At 39.6% G+C, this 20,155-nt stretch overlaps 2 protein-coding genes across 5 annotated transcripts in view; one reads left to right on the top strand and one right to left on the bottom strand.

Moving 5' to 3' along the window:
* dmd (dystrophin) overlaps window positions 1–20,155 on the top strand; it is a 305,560-nt gene that overhangs the window by 70,029 nt on the left and 215,376 nt on the right. For all 4 annotated transcript variants that reach the window (XM_085348560.1, XM_085348556.1, XM_085348558.1 and 1 more), the window contains one exon: window positions 10,586–10,647. In XM_085348560.1, coding sequence (XP_085204686.1) covers window positions 10,586–10,647 — 62 coding nt within the window. The remainder of the gene's footprint in view (window positions 1–10,585; window positions 10,648–20,155) is intronic.
* LOC146608977 (uncharacterized) lies at window positions 901–3,013 on the bottom strand. Its single transcript, XM_085347988.1, has one exon. The coding sequence runs from the start codon at window positions 2,987–2,989 to the stop codon at window positions 1,502–1,504; it is 1,488 nt and encodes a 495-aa protein (XP_085204114.1). The 5' UTR covers window positions 2,990–3,013; the 3' UTR covers window positions 901–1,501.

Here is a 20,155-nt window from a genome sequence, read left to right on the forward strand (position 1 = left end):
TCAAAATTATCAGAAAAGACTGTATAACATAATTTTCATTTTGTCCATGTCAGTAAATTAACTCATCATGAAGTGTTGCTTGCTCTTGGTAGCTACAAAGCGTGGAGTATTAAACTAAAATATGATACAGGTTAGAAAAAAAAAATCCTTTTGGGATTGAGTTAAACTTATCACACTGTTAAAGCATCAAAAGTTGTTCATAATAGTTTTTGGTACCAAAAATGTGTTCATTTCTAACAAAAAAAGAGCACCTTGGATAACAACCACATAGACTGGCAATATATCTAATGTTGTGATCAATTAGACAAGAAGACCAAGTAGGCTAAAGTGTAGAATCATAGTTGTGTCACCAATGCTCCAAATGTTTCTTGAGCCTATAATTTTGTTATTGTGGAATAGATTAAAGCAATCCCATGTTTGATAAAGAACGGCTTTTTTTCTTAAAAATCACAGCACGTGTATGACATTATAGAATGAGTAGTTAAATAACTTTCAGCTGTGTCATTAGACATGTTCATGTTTAAAGATGTATAGAATGTAACAGAGAGGACAAAGTTTTGTACCAATGAGAATGGTTTACTGGTGTCTTTCAAAATACACCATACTCAAAAACAGGTTGTATTTTGCATATAATAACAGGATAAAATAACAGTTATTTCTAAAATGTTATACAAACCTCTTTACAATGTAACCAATCTCTGTAATTGACAACTTTTCTTCTAAACCCATTAGGAACATAAAGGTTCACATTCTTGTTTCTATTAAGATTTCTGCAAACATCTGAAATACTTTAATATAGAACATGCTTAATCAGTTGGAATATGGTATTTGTAATGGTGTTGTACTTATGTATGTATATACAGTAGAAAGCACTCAGCAATCTTCCAGTTTGTAGAACTGTTACTGTATGCTATATTGGAAATATTTGTTACTCTTCCTGTAGTAAAAAAGTATTAGAATGTTAAAATTAGTAATTTATTTTGGCACTAGCCAAAAACACAGTAACAATGTGTGCAGCAGGAACAGATGCACTTCTATGTTTAGTGTACGGATTCCTACCAGGTGAAGCACTGAAAATGTTATTTAAATATGTATATGTATTTTCAACTGGTGTTGTTTTGTGGTCTCATTCCCCAACCAATTTGTTGCCTTATTTTGTCCCCAACACTCACTGCTGCTTCTGCAAAATCAGAGTGCTAAGTGCTGTCTACTACAGGTAACTCCACTTTAAAAAACCTGAACATTCCCTTTAGCTTACTATTTTAATTGGGGGGAGAAACTAAGAAAGCACTTACTGACCAGATGAAAAAAAAGGCTGCACATGAAAAAGGCACAACGGGCTACACTGTTAAGAGAACTTAACCACCCAGTCTATTGAACATTCACATTCATTCCTTCATGTTACTGTTAACTACACCCGTGTTTCTATGAACTGTTAGGGTGGAAAACCTAAAACGTGTAGGGCAGAGTGCCTTGAGGACCAAGGTTGGGTAACACTGACCTACACCACATCCATCACCCACATAGAGCTTGCGAGAATGCTGTTAAATTCACTGCGAAAGTCTGGATAGCTGTGATAACCAAGGGGCAGCTTTAGTACACATCCACATGTGTGGGATTGTGGTCTGCGGAGGAAATCTGTAGTTTCTATGAACTCAATTAGTATGGCTTTATCCAACAGATTGGATCCTGTACAGAACCGCAGGAAAAGCTGAAGATAATTGAAATCAATTTCTCCAATGTACCTTTTCAGGTAACGAGAAACTGTTGACTGGGCAGCTGTCATCTCCTCTGGAAAGATTAGAAGCTCCTTCACTGTTTTTACAGTCGGTTTTTTTTCTGCTATGAAATGATGCAGTCCTTCTGGTGGGAGTAAACCAGCTACAGAACCCACAACGGGACGCCAGCACTTGATTACAAACATTGGGGCCTGAATAAGTACTTTGTGTCCTATCTGTGCCAAAACAGGGAGCAGTGTGTCCTTGGTAGGAACCTGCTTGCACTCATGTGCATCAAGTACTTCCAGCAATTCATCTGTATCCACTGAATTGAAGTCATCCAAAGCCTTCAGGAGAACAGATCGCTCTTCTTGTGAGACGTACAAAAGAAAGGAATCTTTTAAACTACTGGTTGTTGAGCCGTACAATATCTCCTCCAGAAAGGGTATTGCAAGCTTCACTGGGAAGTAACCAGCTTGCTTCCACCCTACAACAAACACTCTAGCTATAGCCTGCCATTCTTCACACTGAAAGTCATGCCGGATGAATGGGACTTTCACCTCAACTCCCAATGTGCAGCTGTCATAGAAATCCATCCAAAATTCTGTCAGGCAGTCCCGCAAAACACCACTTCCTTCCCCCTGTTCAAGCTCTCCATTTGGTAACAACATTTTGATATTGACCTCAGATGAAATAATGTTTGAGTCCTTAAAGGCACTGATCAAATCAGTAAGACAATGACCTCTTCTAACAGTTAGTATTACGGGACAAGATCGTGGTTCAGGGGGTGCTTGGTCAGGAATATTGGCCTCTCCTGTCAGCCCCGGTGAGAGAGACAATGTGTGATGAGGTGGATCAGACTCTTTTTCTGTAAACAGTGTTTCAGGGTTTAGTTCAACCACACTAATATCCACCCTGTTATCCCCACTAATAATAACAACTGCATCAGAATCTTCACTTTCACCTACATTTGGCAGACCATCCCATGGTAATGTGTCATTCAGTTCAAAATATCCACTTGTGGAAGCTCCATCATTAATTACAAAGTTTGATGGTTCTGAATTTATGTTTTCCGCCAACAGATCATCAGCGGCCTGATTAGGTTCATTGCCAGTGAGATCTACCACAGAGGGCTGGGTTATTGCATGATTGGCCTCTACGTCTTGGGGCTGCTGTTGTGTTTTCTTTCTGGTACACAGATAAAGTCGCAGAATTTTGACTTTACTTTGCTTATACAACTCATCAACTGTACTGGAAGCATCCACATGCATCTGTGAGCTCTCAATATGAGTTGAATAGTGTGAAAGACTTTCGTTTTTTTTTGAGGTGCCATTGGGGAAAAACAGATTTTCAGCCATAAGTTTGATATTTGACACTGTTTCATTTTTATCTACAGATAAATGCCTTGTTCCACCACCACTTACAGACTTCACCTGTTTGAACCCACCCTTCGACTCATCAAAATCCATCCAGCCAACCTCAATTCGTCTAACTGTTCGTTTTGCATTTGTATTTTCTGCCTACTGAGACAATTTCTTTTTAGGAGGCATTCCCTCAGCTCCTGTCAGTCTTTGTCGTAGCCTTGAGAGTATAGATTCTTTCCTGGATGGTGACGTCCGTGACAGTGTTGCTTGTCTGCAGAAGGCCACAGTGGAGACTCTATCGCCAACTTTGGGGATGTACTTTGCCAGGTCACTGTCTGTCATTAAGGGAATGACAGTTTCATCAATCTGAAAAATATAAATAACAAATTAATAAAATTGTCAATATTAAAAAAACAATGAATACATACAACTGCATATTTTAGAGTTGTTTTTTGCTATCTACTTTTGATAACAGATACTTTTGGTAATGTGGTACACATTTGTCCAACATAAGATGAACAAAAATTGCTTTTAAAATCACTCTTTAAACATATCACGTCATTAATTAATGTCACTGATTAAACACAAATATGAAATTCAATAAATTCTTTTAGAATGTGCATAGTAAATTGTGGATTGCGGCTTTCCGTTCAAAAACAAACACACAGACACACACGCACGCACACAGCAAAAGCTGCAGTGGCTTACATTCTCATCTTCAAGTTTCTTGATCACATCTTCTTCAACTTTGCGCTCTGTTAAGAATTCTCGCAGCCGAGTATCCATAGCTGACCTCTAAACCACATGAAAATAAAATTAGTATTTTTACACTCAGTTATAAATTTTATGTAGCAGATTTTTACATGATAGCCTACCTATAAAATCACTTTATCTATGGCAAATCAGAATTTGATAATGATTGTTTTATTACTTAGATATTATCTATGGTAATGAGGAATGGAGCGATTGTCTACTTGGAGTTTAAGTAGTTCAGCATGAGCAATGACAACCTGCATCAATACAAAATCATTCCGATCACTGTATGCTTTATTAGTTCCCTTGGCAACGTGATAACCGCAGTGAGCTACTGTAACTGCAAGGCTTCATCCGATAATGCGTTGAAAGCTACGGCTCATTTAGCATGTATTACCTTAACAAGTGTGACTCACATGATGCTACTTTCAAAGGAGATGTTCAGCAAAAAAAAGGCAATTTTAAGATGCTTTCCATCTAAAACTGTTATTATTGTCCAGACCAGATTAGTTGCACCAGCTAGTATGGTGATGTGGCCAGGGTAAAAGAGAGACACCTTCGTGACACAGAGAACTAAGGTTTTATGTTGAACATACCTCATTTATTAGTAGCCTTCAGCCTTGCTCTACTTTGAAAGTGTGCTGCGGGGCCGCCGCACGTCCTACAGTTAAAAATGAGTTTACGGCTACATATTAGCACAACAAAACAACGTGTACTAACAACATGAGGATACAACATTTGAAACGTCAGCAGATACCATTTAGAACATAGTAACAATATAGGTCTGAATAAATAACTGCCGAATTGCGGGATAACAATATGAAATAAATATAAAATATAATACACTCACCTTAAGGACATCACCAACAGCAAGGACTCCGTACTATGGCTGACGCAGGTTCTAGTGAATGTGCCCTGGGATAATATATATATATATCATCAAGTGTTTCGTGGCCACAAATAAGTATTTCGTGGGCACGTTATACCTATTTCGTGGCCTCGAAATGATATTTCGTGGCCACAATTTATTTATTTTTTGTACCATGTCATCAGAGGGGCTCCGTAGTTTTTAATATTTCAAATGCTTTTTTTATGGTTTTGCACTAAATGTTTATCTTTTGTCTTTTTCAACTAATGAATTTTGTGAGTCACATTGTAATGGAAAAGTCTGGCCCAAGGCTCTATTTTTGCATCCTATTGTAGGGTGGCAGTTGGAAGACATTTTTTAATAAAGGAGGGTAAAAGTCAAAAGTGTCTCTTTCCCTCTAGAGCTCAGGACATTTCCTGTCTGTCTTTGTCTTTTTTTCCACATGCCCTTTTCTTTTTCTTTTCATCCTTCCTCTCTCTCCTCCTGCTCCCTGCCTGCAGATGATTGGTATCAGTTCCACATTATGGAGCCTATAAATGTACTTTTTCCTGGAAAGCTACACACACACACACACACACACACACACACACACACACAGGCAGATGCAAAACACTTGCACACACAGATCCAAAATGCACTCTCAGTCTCACACATTGCAGACATAAATACACTCACAGGGTATAGCAGTGACTTGCCCCATCTGTGCTTTTTTTCTTGCTGAAGATAAAAATGCTGGATTATGTCTGTGGCAGCCTTTGAAAATTTAACACACGTGCACATTTCTACACATTTTGTACTGACACTTACTTTTATTGCAGAGGCTATTTTTGACATTGATGTGAACATAAGCTTGCAATCCTTTACTCTCACTTCCTAGTTATTGCCCCCTCTCATTCTTTTCTTCTGTTTTCCATTCTTCTCGTGTCATTGTGTCTTTCCCTCTCTGTCTTACTTCTCTTCATCAAGTCTTCCCCATCTGATCTCTCGGTAATGACCTGATCTGATTGGATTTGGTCTCATATTCCTTTCCCTGGCTAATAGCCATTACTGTTGCTAGGCAGCTGGGATCAAAACATTGGCAAACATGGCTGTTGCACAGGACCACTCCGACTGTAGAAACAGATCACTTATTTGCCTTGCCAGGTTTCTTTGCCATCACGCAGTTCAAGAAAAGCATTTTATTCTAATAAATGCAAGTTCAAGGCAGATATGGAAATGAGTTGATCATTATTTCATGTCAATGTGATCTTTGCTCTTTAGCTATGTTATGCTTCCAACTTATTATCTGTATTTAACACATTAGTGCTAAATATAGATAGCTATTTTATAATTACCATTTTCATATCAGTGCTGGGTGATTTATGTCTCAGGGACATGCTTGAAAATACAGTGTTATCGCTGGAACTCAACAGCTTACTCTCAGAACACAAATACACTAGGAATGCTAGGAACTGAATTTACTACATCAAGGGGAACCAGGACACTAGAAAGACAAGAGGGTGTGGGAACCATGAGGGAGGCTGCCACAAAGAGCAAAGGGAGACAGGGAGATAATATATCCACATAAAATGACAAGGGAACAGGCAACAGGTGGGGAACATGGTTGAACAGAATTAAAGAAGTTAAACTGAAAATGACATACATGGGACAAGGACCTACCAAAGTAAAACAGGAAGTAGCTAAAACTGGGGCCTAAACTTAGGCTACGTCCACACGTACACGGGTATTTTTGAAAACGGAGATTCTCCGTTTTCGTTTTAAAAAATAATCCGGTCCACACGTAAAGGCAGAAATGAAGGAAAACGCTGCTAGGAACATGCCAAAGCAACAGGTGGCGATATATTCCTAACCGGGCAGAAATGTTGGCCAATCAGAAGTCTAGAAGCCTCAGTGGGAAAGAGTAAACAAAGATGGCGCATATGTAACTGTGTGTGTATATTTAAGCATTTAAACACTGCAGAGAGTACAATTAACAGTATTGTAGAAATTCATTTCACCGAAACAATAACGTGGCACACAGTGTGACGTCAAAAAATGCGCACACCTTTGACGCTGCGTTTTCTCCGTTTTCCTCGTCCACACATAAATGCAAAAATGGAGTTTTCGAAAATATCCACCCTGGCCGGCGTTTTTAGAAATCTCCGTTTTCAGTGACCGAAAACGCCGTTTACGTGTGGACGAAAGGTGCAAACGCATAGAAAAATCTGCGTTTTCAAAAATACCCGGGTACGTGTGGACATAGCCTTAGACATACAACTTGACAGAACTAAAAAGGGAACCCAGGCAACCACAGAGACAGGACACACAGACCACTCAGAAACAGGGACACGACTAGGGAGCCAAGACTGACTTCACAAGGAAATACAAAGGAAGGACAAAACACAGGGACGAGACAAAGGAAACAAGAAGGGAAATGAGTAGAAGACCTAGATGTGACAGGACTAAACAAAAAGGAAAAGAGCAACTGAAAGAGAGGAATAAAGCAAAGGTAACCAATACTAAGCAAACCAGGACTCTCATAATGTGACTATGGTAAAGAGTTATAGCTCTACGATAATAACTTGAGCTTGTGCAAGCTAAGTGATATAGAAGCACCCCTTGCCTGATGTTAAATTAATTTCCATTAAAATAGAAGGAGATTGCATTACCTGTGTAAGAAATTACAGCTTATTTATGGAAATATAGTATTTTTTCACCTTCACCTTCCATTCAGCTCAGTTGTTTTCACATATTTTGATGGGAAATTATTTTAGCACCACTGAGGGGAAACTTTAACACACTAAGTTGAGGTATTGTTTCAACCTGGGTCATATTATCCTAGACTCTCATCCTGCATCAGCCACGTCTACTCAAAGTTACACTCCAATAAAACAAAAGTTAAAGTGATGAATGGTAATCCAGCATGGCCCATCCATCAGTCCCACAGGAAGTCATTATTTTGCAATTTACAATTTTTATGAACTAATAACTTCACCTTGGGGGGGTTCAGCCATTTTTCTGTGTATGTTACATCAATAACTTGCAAATCTTCTGCCACTTTCTGAATCACTGTTTGGAGGAAGTTTTCACATTTCCTTGTGAATTTTCAAATTATGCTTCCACCACATGAATGCTTGTAAAATGGATCTTCTTAGTAAAGGAGGTCATCACACTGACATTCAAAACAAACACACTTTTTACCAGTTCATGCAAATGAATTGTGTATGGTATACTTTTATTCCTATTTGCATCAAATTGGTTAAAAATGCCTCGGCGGGGGAAGGAGCGCCCGGGGTTTTGGCAGCACGGTGGCATGGTGGTTAGCACTGTTGCCGCACAGCAAGAAGGTCCTGAGTTCAATTCCACCATCAGGCCGGGGTCTTTCTGTGTGGAGTTTGCATGTTCTCCCCGTGTTTGCGTGGGTTCTCTCCGGGTACTCCGGCTTCCTCCCACCGTCCAAAGACATGCAGCTTGTGGGGATAGGTTAATTGGATAATCCAAATTGCCACTAGGTTTGAATGTGCGAGTGAATGTGAGTGTGAATGGTTGTCTGTCCCTGTGTGTTGGCCCTGCGACAGACTGGCAACCTGTCCAGGGTGTACCCCGCCTTTCGCCCTATGACAGCTGGGATAGGCTCCAGCGCCCCCCGCGACCCTGAAAAGGATAAGCGGAAGCGAATGGATGGATGGTTAAAAATGCATTTTAAGGTCATGTTATGATTAGTTAGATGAAGAAAGAATCCTTGTGTCACTTGTTAGATGTTATTCTGTTATCTCCAGAGTAAAGCAGTTACTGATTTACTACATTCAGTATTTTTTTATTTGATTTTTTACTTTATTCTTGGACTTAACCAATGAGAGACAAAAAGAATGTTTCCAGGTGTGTGTGTGTGTGTGTGTGTGTGTGTGTGTGTGTGTGTGTGCGTGTATTCTGTTATTGCCCACATCTTTACCTTTTTTTTGTTTGTTTGTTTGTTTTTTACCTCTGATTATTTCAAGCCTCATTAGTTTCATTTACTGGGATCTTAGCTGGTTTCCATTGCAATGACAATAACATTCCAGTTTCTTTCAAGGTAACTAGCTTAGAAACTGTTCAAAGTACAAAGTTTTGGATCCACTTGTATCCCTGTATGTCTAGTTTCACCAGACTCGACGGGCAAAACATCTGATTTGATGTTGCTGCTCAGTTTAATTAACTGTTACAGCCATTTTCCACATAGTCCTCTATTTTAAAGGTTCAAAATGAGTTGGACAAATAGAAAATAGTTTTTAAACGTTGCTGGTTGCTCTACTGGAGTGAGATCATGTGACTGACTTGGTAATTGAACATTTCTTTGCCTGGAGAAACTCTTGGGTTGTGTTTCTAGCATGCTTTGGGTCATTATCCCTCTGCACTGTGAAGCACTGTCCAATCACTTTTGCAGCACTGAGCAAAGTCTATAACCCTGCACGCTTTAGAATTCATTCTGCTATTTAAAGATGAAAGTACATATTTAGTGTGCAAGCATTTATGTTGGAAATTTGCTATTTGATTTTGAAAATGACCCAGGCACTTATTTCTCTTTTATATCCCCTGAAGCTGTCAACACAAACAGTAAAACCTTTGATTTGAACCACACAAACACACAGTGACAACAAAAACATAAACTTTATACATAAGACTGCTGCTTTTAAACTGAAGGCTGGAACCAATCTAGTCTTTGGTCATCAGTGTCAAAATAATCCTCTGTCTTCTTTTTGTCTTTGTGTCCTTCAGCTGTCTTTTCATATTGTCTGCTCTGTTTTCTGCCTTTAATTGCCTTGTCTAAACTGTTTTCAATCTTTTTTCTCCTCGAGAGGCTTCATTTTAACTGTTCTCTCTTTCCCTACATCTTTCCTTTTTTATCACTTCTATGCATGATTTTCTCCACCGCTTTTTGTCACTTTTTCTAAATTAAGATGGAGCTATTAAGGCTGGATTCCCTTTAATGAGATGCAGTATGCAGAAGTAGCTGTGTTCATGAATCATAGGTGTGTGTGTGTGTGTGTGTGTGTGTGTGTGTGTGTGTGTGTGTGTGTGTGTGTGTGTGCACATGTAAATCAGTTCTAAATTAGGTTTAGTTTAAGAGGACTATTGGTCATGGCCTTTCTCTCCCAGTGTGCAGACTTATATGTGCATTTACACACAGTTATTGCACAAACACAAAGGTTGAAGCTGAAAGCAGAGGCAGTCCCTGGACCCCAGGTCTCATGGTGTCCTTAAAGGAAATTTAAAAATCATCTTATTAACGTACATTTAGGACAGATTTTTAAAAATCAGTGATTAATTTAAAGATTTAAAGATAATCTAACTGTGGACAGTCATGCAGTTGATTACAATTAAACATTAAATACAGATTTCTGAGGATAAATTCAGATGAATTTGTGCTCAGGAGCAGTGGTCTTCCTTTCTTGGGGCTGTCATCATGTGAGTCAGTTTCCACATTATGCATGCTGCACACCACACGGCAGTTAAGCTTCAAATTTAAAAAAGGAAAATTCCAGTGGAATAACCCAGGTTTAAAGTCTTTAACAAGAATCTCACCAAGCCGTTTTACTCCAAGTGAGAAAGGCATGTGAAACCAAATCAAATATGTGGCTCATCGAGAAAAACATTTCCACAGAACTCAGGTTAACAGTGACCACCTTTGATGCTGTTGGCCAACAGGATGTGGTGGGAACAGTGCTGCTGCCGGCAAAAGACAAAGGAAGAGAAGATGGGAAAGGTGTGATCTGAGGCAGCAAGAGAGAAGAAAGGCAGGATTGTAGAATTGAAAGAGCGTGATGTTAGTTAGCAGTAAAAAAAGGAATTTTGGAGTAACGCAAACGGATTCTTTTCCTTTTCTTTTTCCTAACTCTGTCTTTTTATTTTTTTCACCCCGACAGATGAAAGAGAAGACGTTCAGAAGAAGACTTTCACAAAATGGGTAAACTCACAATTGGCTAAGGTAAGAGAGCTTCCTGCGTCTCTAACTTGCACCTGCACACCTTACACCCAGTGAGAAGTCATTTCATCAGTATTAAATAGTATCCATCTCTTGCAAGCATATCTTGGGTCTTTAGTAGGTTGAGCTCTGTGAATTCATCATCTTTTCTGTATTGACATTCTGGTTTCATATGTAAGGTTCCAACAACCCTGTGAATGAACCAGGATAGTGTTTTTCATAACTGGTAACATTATATCCAGTTTGATCTATGATAACATTTACATATGAATATGAATACATATAGATTTGATGATAAAGAAGCTTTAGAACCATGTTGCATTAATCAGTTATTCTCCAGATGAGCTTTTCTGTGGTGAGTCATTTAAGCTGACTTTGGAGATCATGATTACATTCATACCAAATAACATTTATGGTTTCACAGATAACGAAATGTCAGAATCTCAGCTAAAAGCTCACCATTTCCAGGACCACTAAACACCACTAGAACAACAAAAAATTAAAGAGCAGGTAAAAAGATTCTGCAAAAAGATGTAAACACAAAGTCTGAATTTCCCCCATTCACCCAATGACGCACACAAACAATGTCTCTGCTGAAAGCACAGATCTCTGTAGAGTTATATCTACTAAAAGATCTATCATCTAATAAAACCTCCCACACTTGTAAAAAGTCTCACAAGTGTTAGCTTTACTTTGATACCAACATAGATTTACACAGGGTTTGTAATTGTAGAGAAATAATAAATTCATTTTGGTCATGTCTCAACCTCAAAAGGCTCCTAGTGTTACAAAGGTTATGAAGAGAGGTCATGATCCATTAGCACCTGCATAGCTCCAGGAAAGAGCACTACAGATGTAATATTTGCTTTGTGTTCTGTCCAGACAAGCATGGCAAGCAGAGCAGTGCTTGCTGAGTCAAATCTAAAAATAGACAGAAATTAAAACATACCAAATTGGATGCTATCTCTCTCCTTTAATCTCGAATAGCTTAAACTTAAAATAAAGGAGAAAGCCAAATTTCTCCTTTTAGCTCAAACTACATAAACAAAAAGCTTCTCACCTGATTTGATCTTTCACTTAAATTACTATCATGCTGTGGCTGCAATTGGCTATTGTTGCTGAAGCACACTATCCCTTTGTTCCCGTTTGAAACTGCTGCGTGTCTTTGTTTCATGGGCAAGCCGACCTTTTTAGTTTGATCGTGGGCATCAGATGTGATGGGAAAGGTCTTTAGTACCTGGTAGACCGGGAATGATATGGCCCCGAAGGGCACTCCTGGATTCCAAAGTCTGCCGTCTTATACTAATTCATTGGACTTTCACCATAAAATACTTTTAAAAAGTGGGTAGGTCACTCTGTATAGAGATAATGATTGAGTGGAAACAGTGGATTTGTCTGCATTATAGCCCTGGGCCTTACTAACTGGAAAACACTTTGCTTTAAACATTGTTCCGACTTTTTTTGGAAATTACTTTTAAACTTTTCTTCCAAGTCCTCAATATAGAGTTCAAGCTGCATAGCTGGTTATGAAAATATCACAAATGTTTGAAATGAGCTCAGTCTTAAATATCTTTAGCATTAATGTTAATCCATAAAACTCTCTGCTTGTCTTTGTGTCAAAGTCACTGCATGCTACTGGTTGGTGGACAAATATAGAGGAGGTCAGAAGGAGTTGCACAGTAGAGAATCCATATGGTTTCACACTAAGAGAGAGAAACTGTGGTGCTGTGAGGAAGTCAGGAGTACGAGAGACGTATGTGAGGATAGTGCACGACATGTATGAGCTGGTGAGGTGTGCAATAGGAGTCAAGGTGGAGGTCTGATTACATCAGGGATTGACTCTTAGCCCCTTTTTGTTTGCAGTGGTGATGGACAGGATGACTGATGATGACAGGCAGGAGTCTGTGGTAGTAAAGATAGTAGTAGATGGCACTGATTTGTTTGAGCAAGTGAAAGAGATTCTGGAGGTATGTTCTGGAGAGACTATGGCTTATTGTCACAGCATCATGTTAGTCAACACAACATTTTGTAATGGCAGCTCTGCAATTGAAGATGCATTTGAGGTTGCTGTTCTTGATGCTGAGTTTTTTTTACCTCCCCAAAAAGTATTATATACACATTTACATTTACAGGATGTAGCTGCACTGTTGTTGTGAGCACTGATACTTACCATAAAAAATGTGATCTCATTAACAGAACTTGGCAACAGTTGGTTCAATAATTAATTAACCAATATTTGGGGGTAATATTGGGGTTGTTGGCGACAGTGGGAAGGAAAAACTCTCTTTTAACAGGAAGAAACCTCGGCAGAACCAGACAATCATCCCTATATTGTAGAAAGTAAAGATGTAGTTTCCTGGTTTTATTAATTTTGAGAATTCTTCACACTTCACACCCAGAAGGTTCTGGGTTTGAAACCAACATCCTGGTGGGGGTCTTTCTGTATGGCTTCTGCATGGTCTCCCTGTTCCTGCATAGGTTATTTCCATGTATTCCAGCTTCCGCTCATGGTTCTGTGTCAAACCTTGTTGGAATAAGATTAAGATGCCACATTTGATTCATTCCTGTCATGGGCCCAGAGGGATAAACCATGGTTTTAAAGTTGAAGTGTTAATTCAAAGTAAACCTTAATTGCTTTTCTTCCTGTGCTTCTCAACTTTTTGCCATTACCCATAACTACCACAGTTATGTGGAATATGCTCTGCACTACATTATATTGAACTTTTTTCACTATTTAGATACAGCTTTACTTTTTTAAGAAATCAAGCTTTTTCCTGTGAGTTCCCAGGCCGGTAGGGAGGTCATTGTGAACCCAATGTAAAAGTTTTTGTATGTTAGCTACCCAATAGTAGTGTCTAAAATTGGGCAGACCAAGACCACCATCATTTTTAGAGGACTGAAGAACAGACTTACAAACTCTAGCTTGTTTCCCTCCCCATATGAAATGTGACAGGATTTTTTCTAACTTGTCGAAGAATGCTTTAGTAAGAAGAATGGGGACATGTTGAAAAAGATGCAATAATTTGGGGAGGACATTCATCTTTGTCAGATTAACTCTTCCTGCCACTGACAATGGTAGTGAAGTCCGATGGTCACAGTCTTTCTCGTTGTCTAGTAGGGATAGCAAATTCTCCCTCATCATTTTAGGTATAGAAGAAGAAATAAAATTAAAAAGCGATATTTAAATCAGTTTCTGTACACTTAAAGGGTACTATTGAGTGGGGAAGAGCTCGGGCCAGGGAGTTGAGGGGTTGCATCTCGCTTTTTTGATAATTGAGCTTATACCCTGACAGTGTACCATATTGGTCCAGTATGTTAAAAAGCACCGGGAATGAGTTTAGAGGGTCAGAAATGTACAAGAGCAAGTCGTCTGCATAAAGTGAGAGTTTGTGGGTCACACCGAACCTCGTAATGCCTTTAAATATACCCTCTGAACGCAGCCATATTGCGAGAGGCTTAATAGCAATGGCGATTAAGAGGGGTGAGAGAGGGCACCCTTGCTTAGTCCCCCTCTCAAGTGGAAAAGGCGAAGACAAGTTGTTGTTAGCATGAATACAGGTGGATGGCGAGGAATATTGTAACTTAACCCAGAGAATAAAGTCAACCGCCAAGCCAAACCTATCCATCACCTCATAGACTAAGCTCCACTCGAAGCGGTCGAAAGCTTTCTCCACGTCGAGAGATACCACAACCACTGGAACTGAATTGCACGACGTATGGATAATATTCAAAAGAGGTGTCTTGAATTGTCATATGAGTGCCTGAGGTGGAGAGCTTGAAGTGTACAGATCGCAATAGAAACGAACAAATACTTCATTAATTCCCTCTGGGTCCGATATTATGTTGCCAGTAGCAGACTTGACCTTGCATGGGCTTGATAGGCCAGAAGTTTCCCTGCCTTATCATCGAATTCAAAAAAGCGTGGCTTTGTCTTAATTAATTGAACAATACCCACATAGCAGGCAGGTCTGACCCAGATCTGGTGTCATGCCGGCACTGCTGGCTGACTTCTGGCATAGTTAGTGATTTGTCATCCAGATATGGGCCAGGCCTGGCATAGATGGCACAGTTTATGTGATGGCATGATACATCTGGCCTGATTGTGGTTTGCTTTATGTGGCCCAGGCTCATAGAAAATAGGTCTGGACTGGATCCGTCATCAAGCTGACACTTCATGTCAACCAGATGTGGGCCAGGTCTGGCAATGAGGCACTATTTATGTTCCTATTTTAGTTAGAAGACCCAAATGCCATGTTGCAATACTATACTGCTATGGTAGCCAACGTTTCAAATGTAGGTTTGACAGGTTTGTGAGTGTACACTTTATCCAAAACCTAGTGAGAGTTTGCTCATGTCTACCACCGTGTGGCTGTAGCTCAGGAGGTAGAGCGGGTCACCTACTGATCGGAAGGATAGTGGTTCGATTCCTGGCTCCTCCAGTCTGCATGGTATGAATGTAGTTAGGAAGCACTCAGTTTAGTGAAAGTGTGTGTATGTGGCATGTTGTATAGAGCACTTTGAGTAATCGGGAGAGTAGAAAAGCGCCACGTAAGAAGCAGTCCATTCACTGTCAGAACAGAGTTCTGTCATGCTGTTTTTGCACTATTATGTTCCGGCACGTTGTTATTACATGGTTTGATTAAGGTACACATTAGGCTGACATCTGTGGCCAGAGCTGAAACTGTCCTGGGCCAGCACAGGACCAGCTGCGTGTTTGCAACTGGCCTTGTGCTGGCCCATGTGTGGGCCACCTCTGGCAAACCTGATTTGGGCCACCAAAGGGCCGTCATTCTTTGCGGAATGTGGGCCATGTGTAAGCACATTGTGTGGGCCAGATCCGGGCCATACCAATTTTGCCATGTGGTAGCTGTTGCGGTGGTGGTTAAATTGAGACTGGCTTGAAGTTTCAAAGGTTCTGTATATAAGCCACTTGAGTTCATTGAGTAAAGACAGACACATAATACGATACAATTGTTTCTTCTCCTTGTTAAATGACATAGAATTTAATCAGTATAATCTACATGTACTCTACGCACAAAAAGCTAAATTAAGGTGTTCAACACTTTGGTTAGCACAAAATTATATCTGCTAGTTCCATGCAAGAGGCAGTCATATTCCCAAAATTGTTTAAACACTGTATAGTTATTGTTTAAAGAAATAATACAAGCACCAGCTTAAGCTAAAGAATGTAAGTAGGTGGGTCTGGATACTCCAGATTAGAGCAGGGCAATATGACCAAAAATATTTATCACGATATACATTTGAAAATTTGCAATAACGATATAACTGACAATATAATTGACACTATACAAAATACTTTACAACTCCCCAACTTTATTAGTGCAAAAAAAAAAAAAAATCAATGTATTTTCACTTAAACAAGCAGCTGTTTTTTTATGTGCATTAAAGTTATATAAAAATGTAACAGTGCAAATTCCTCGCTGACAGTTTAACCAAAAGGCGTTTCCAGTGGAAACTGGCCGACATATCCTCAGCACAACCATGTATAACATCCACAAAACTTAAAAAGAGGTTATACACACACAATACGGTAACATTATGTTGAAGCACAGCACGTATCACTCGGCGAGGCTCCTGACTACGATAGCCGTAATGCTCCGACAATCTATCAAGCGGTGCGGCTTCGTAGCTTAGCAAAGTCGTACTGAAACATTTGACAGATTTTCGAGCGCCGTGTACATAAAATCGTTTTGAGGTCAGTAAACACAACTCATATATATATTCATTATAAGGCACACAATTCATACATAAGGCACACGGGATTATAAGGGGCACTGTGGATTTTCAGAAAAATCAAAGGATTGATTTTAAGTGTGCCGTGTTTTCCAAAAAACACGGTAATAACGACGGCCCGCTAGCATGCGCTACCAAAAATAGTGCTTTGTTGTGTATCTGACGGACGAAAGCTAAACCAGTTCCACACCACTGAAGCTGCAGCAGTTTTACAAACCAGTTCTCGTTTCATCCGTTTCATTTAACGATCCGCTTTCGCCCTTCTCATTCTCCGTTGCCGCCATGCTTTTTCCGCCATGTGCCTATGAAAACAAAGGCACTGCGCGCGTGCGTTTTACCCATATTCTATCGCGATATTTCATTTTCTTATCGTTGCCCAACATTATACTGGTATTACCGTGAACGGTATGATATGGCCCAGCCCTACTCCAGATTCTTACTAGTGTCCATTGACATTAATGAGAGATTAAATGGTGATTCTACAGTGACTGTAGGTGTGAATGTGAGCAAAAATAATTCTGTATGTATGTGGACAGATAAACCAACCATCCAACCAGCTCATTAACTCATCATTTTCACATCTTCATTTCATATGACAGCAGAATAGGTATAACTTTAGTCAGCAACCAACCACTGGTCGCTGCTTACCTCAGTAATGGAGTTAATAACTGAGATAGAGATAAGAGACATGGAGAAAACACCAACTAGACAAATGCAGTTTTAAAACAAGCCCAAAAACAGCATTTTTTTGATGACTTTATAGACAAAATACATGCAAAGGGATTGGCAACTTTATCTGCTGTGTGCACAGGTAGCTGCTGCCACGCACAACTGTCTCACCATCTAATTCTGTTATGAATTGAGATATAGGTAAAGTCACAGAAACTGGACTTCAGATGTGGTTAAAAGTAGTCCCTTGGATGAAAGTTTTGTGGATTATGCCTACCCCACCCTCACAATTGCATTTTGTTGTATGAGCACAAATTTTAGGAAGCAGGTTTGTTGTATTTTTAAGAGGTGTTGTTGGTGTGTTGTTGGCATGGTGAAGGAGATTTTGTGAATGTACTATGTATGCATGTTGGTGTGACAGTGTGAGTAAAGCTGTCAGAACCAATTCTAATCTTAGCCAAATGATTTAAAAATAGATCTCTTCTCTTCTCTTCTCTTCTCTTCGATCTTATTTAATGGAGATAAAGAGATCTATTAAATAAGATCTGTAGAAGTAATAGAGCTTGAATTGAAATGTTATTTGTAATTAAACATGTCCTAATACTTTAATTACGCAAAACGAAAAGAAAACCATTCTATGTCCAGGTTAAGAGTGGTTGAGCGGTACCAGCTAGATGTAGATGTAGTGTCCTTGTATCTCCTCAGCTTGCTGCTGTATGTTGGGTTTTTTTACCTGTGGATGACACTGTTGATTGTCTGCACCTTTGGGTCTGAAAACAGGTCTTGTCATTTGTGCTCATGTGCCAAACAAAGTTCAGAGTACCCAGCCTTCGTGGAGTCACTCGTGAGATGCTTGAGGGTGCTCAATCTGAGGACTCTGTCGTGCTACTGGAAGACTTAAATACTGGCCTGGGCAATGACAGTGAGGCCTGCTGGGGAGTAATCAGAAGGAATGGCCTGCTTGATCTAAACCTGAGATGGTGTTCTGGTATTGGACTTCGGTGCAAAACACAGTTTGTCTATAATAAACACCATGTTCAAATATAAGGGCCTCCATGAGCTGTGGATAAGCCGTGGAACCAGGACACCATAGGCTGGCTGAGGGCCTGGTCCTCAAAATCTTCAACTTCAGCAAAACATCAACAACATTCCGAGGAAGGCTGGGGACGCTGACCCCAAATGCACCTTGTTCCTCACCTCGATTGTAGAGGCCACTGCATGGAGCTGTAGCTGCAGGATGGTTGGTGGCTGTCATGGTGGGATCTCCTTCCCCCCTTTAATTTTCTCTTCCTTTCCGTTCTTCCTTTATTCTCTTAAAGTTTACATTGGTCTACATTTCCTGTTTTTCTCTCTCTTCTCTTCTTGCCCTTTTCTTCCCTTTTTGCTCTCCTCTCTTTCCTTTTTTTCTACCTGTCCTACATTTCGTTTACACGCCTTTCTTCTTGTTTCTTCATTTTCTTCCCCTTTCCTTCACCTCTCCCTTCCCATCCTGTTCTTTCCTTCGTATCCTTTTTTGTTCATCCATCCTCTCTTCACATTGAAATGGGAGAATATTTGTATGTAGGGGGCAAGGAAAAGTACATGTGGTTACCAAAGCATAATTAGCACCACTTCCTAGATAGATCAGTCTCTCTCTGTCTGTCATTCCCATATGGAAAAGATATTTATAAGTCTTATGAAGTTTGTATCTGTCTTGTGTGAAACTTGTATGAAAAGCATACAAGAGTGAAAACAGATATAAGATCCCTTGAAAAAATTATATAAATGAAACTTGTATGTTTTGGATACTTACTAAAACAATATATCAAAGTAATGAGAAAGTGGCCACTTTCATGAGTAAATCATATAAGCCTTATATGATCACTATATCAAGTAGGCCACATCTTATGCAAGTCTTTCATAATTATTTTCTATTTCTTTTCCATGTGGGTACACACACACACACACACACACACACACACACACACACACACACACACACACACACACACACACACACACACACACATTCTAATAGTTACTGAGTAGTGAGACAGTAGGTGGAGCAAACTAGATTACAGGAGGAGAAATTAGAGAAAACCAGGAAAGAGAGTATTGCAAAGAGATTTGGTATGAATAGAAAGAACTGGCAGTGAAGCACTATCATGTCTGATTTAAGTGTGATTTGCTGCTAAGCAAACCATAAAAAGAAGCACTGCATGAATATGAGGATCAGTCACCAACAGGAAACTGAATAGTTTTTTTTATACTTTCTTGTTTGCACCATATCTGTAAATTACTTCATATGCATTTACTCTTCTGATGCTTCCATTTCAAATTCAAATTTTATTTGTAACATACACAGTACAATATGCAGTAAAATGCTTAGACAGCTGCTCGTGAGCTAAAATAAAAGACTATGAATAGGATAGAAAATAAATATGAAAATTAAAATAAAGGGTAAATTTAACTAGGAAAGAATAGAATAAAATATAAAAATTAAAGTTAAAAATAAAATAACTGTACAACAAAATACACAATATAGAAAATATATAAGAATATATGAAGAAATATAGAACAATAAGAACAATATATAAAAATATAGGACAATAAGAGCAGCTGTACGTGTAATAAATGGTAATGAAAGAAATGTAATGTCCAGGGTTGTGCAATCCACATATTTAAGTGTCCTGTGCAGTGCAAATATGACTAAAAGTGATTTATTTAAGTGACTTGTGATAGAGTGATTTGATTGGATGACCACGCAGTAGTTGTAGTTGTGCAGTGGCCACTAGTGTAAACAAATGTCCAGAAAGTCCAGTGTGTGTGTAAGAACCATATGTGTGGGTCAGTACTGTGTGGTGGTGTGATTGAGAGACCGTATCGCCTGCGGGAAGAAGCTCCTCCTCAGTCTCTCTGTGTTGGTCTTCAGGGAGCGGAATCGCTTTCCTGACCTCAGCAGAGAGAACAGTCTGTTGTTGGGATGGCTGAGGTCCTTCACGATCTTCCTGGCCTTGGTCCAGCACCGCCTGCTGTAGATCGAGTGCAGGTCAGGGAGCTCGGAGCGGATGGTGCGCTCAGCTGACCGCACAACCCTCTGTAGAGCTCG

Source organism: Diplotaxodon limnothrissa, linkage group LG23 (genome assembly GCF_057381915.1).
Source record: "Diplotaxodon limnothrissa isolate DT_005_m linkage group LG23, D_limnothrissa_male_GT1.1, whole genome shotgun sequence".
Lineage (NCBI taxonomy): Eukaryota > Metazoa > Chordata > Actinopteri > Cichliformes > Cichlidae > Diplotaxodon > Diplotaxodon limnothrissa.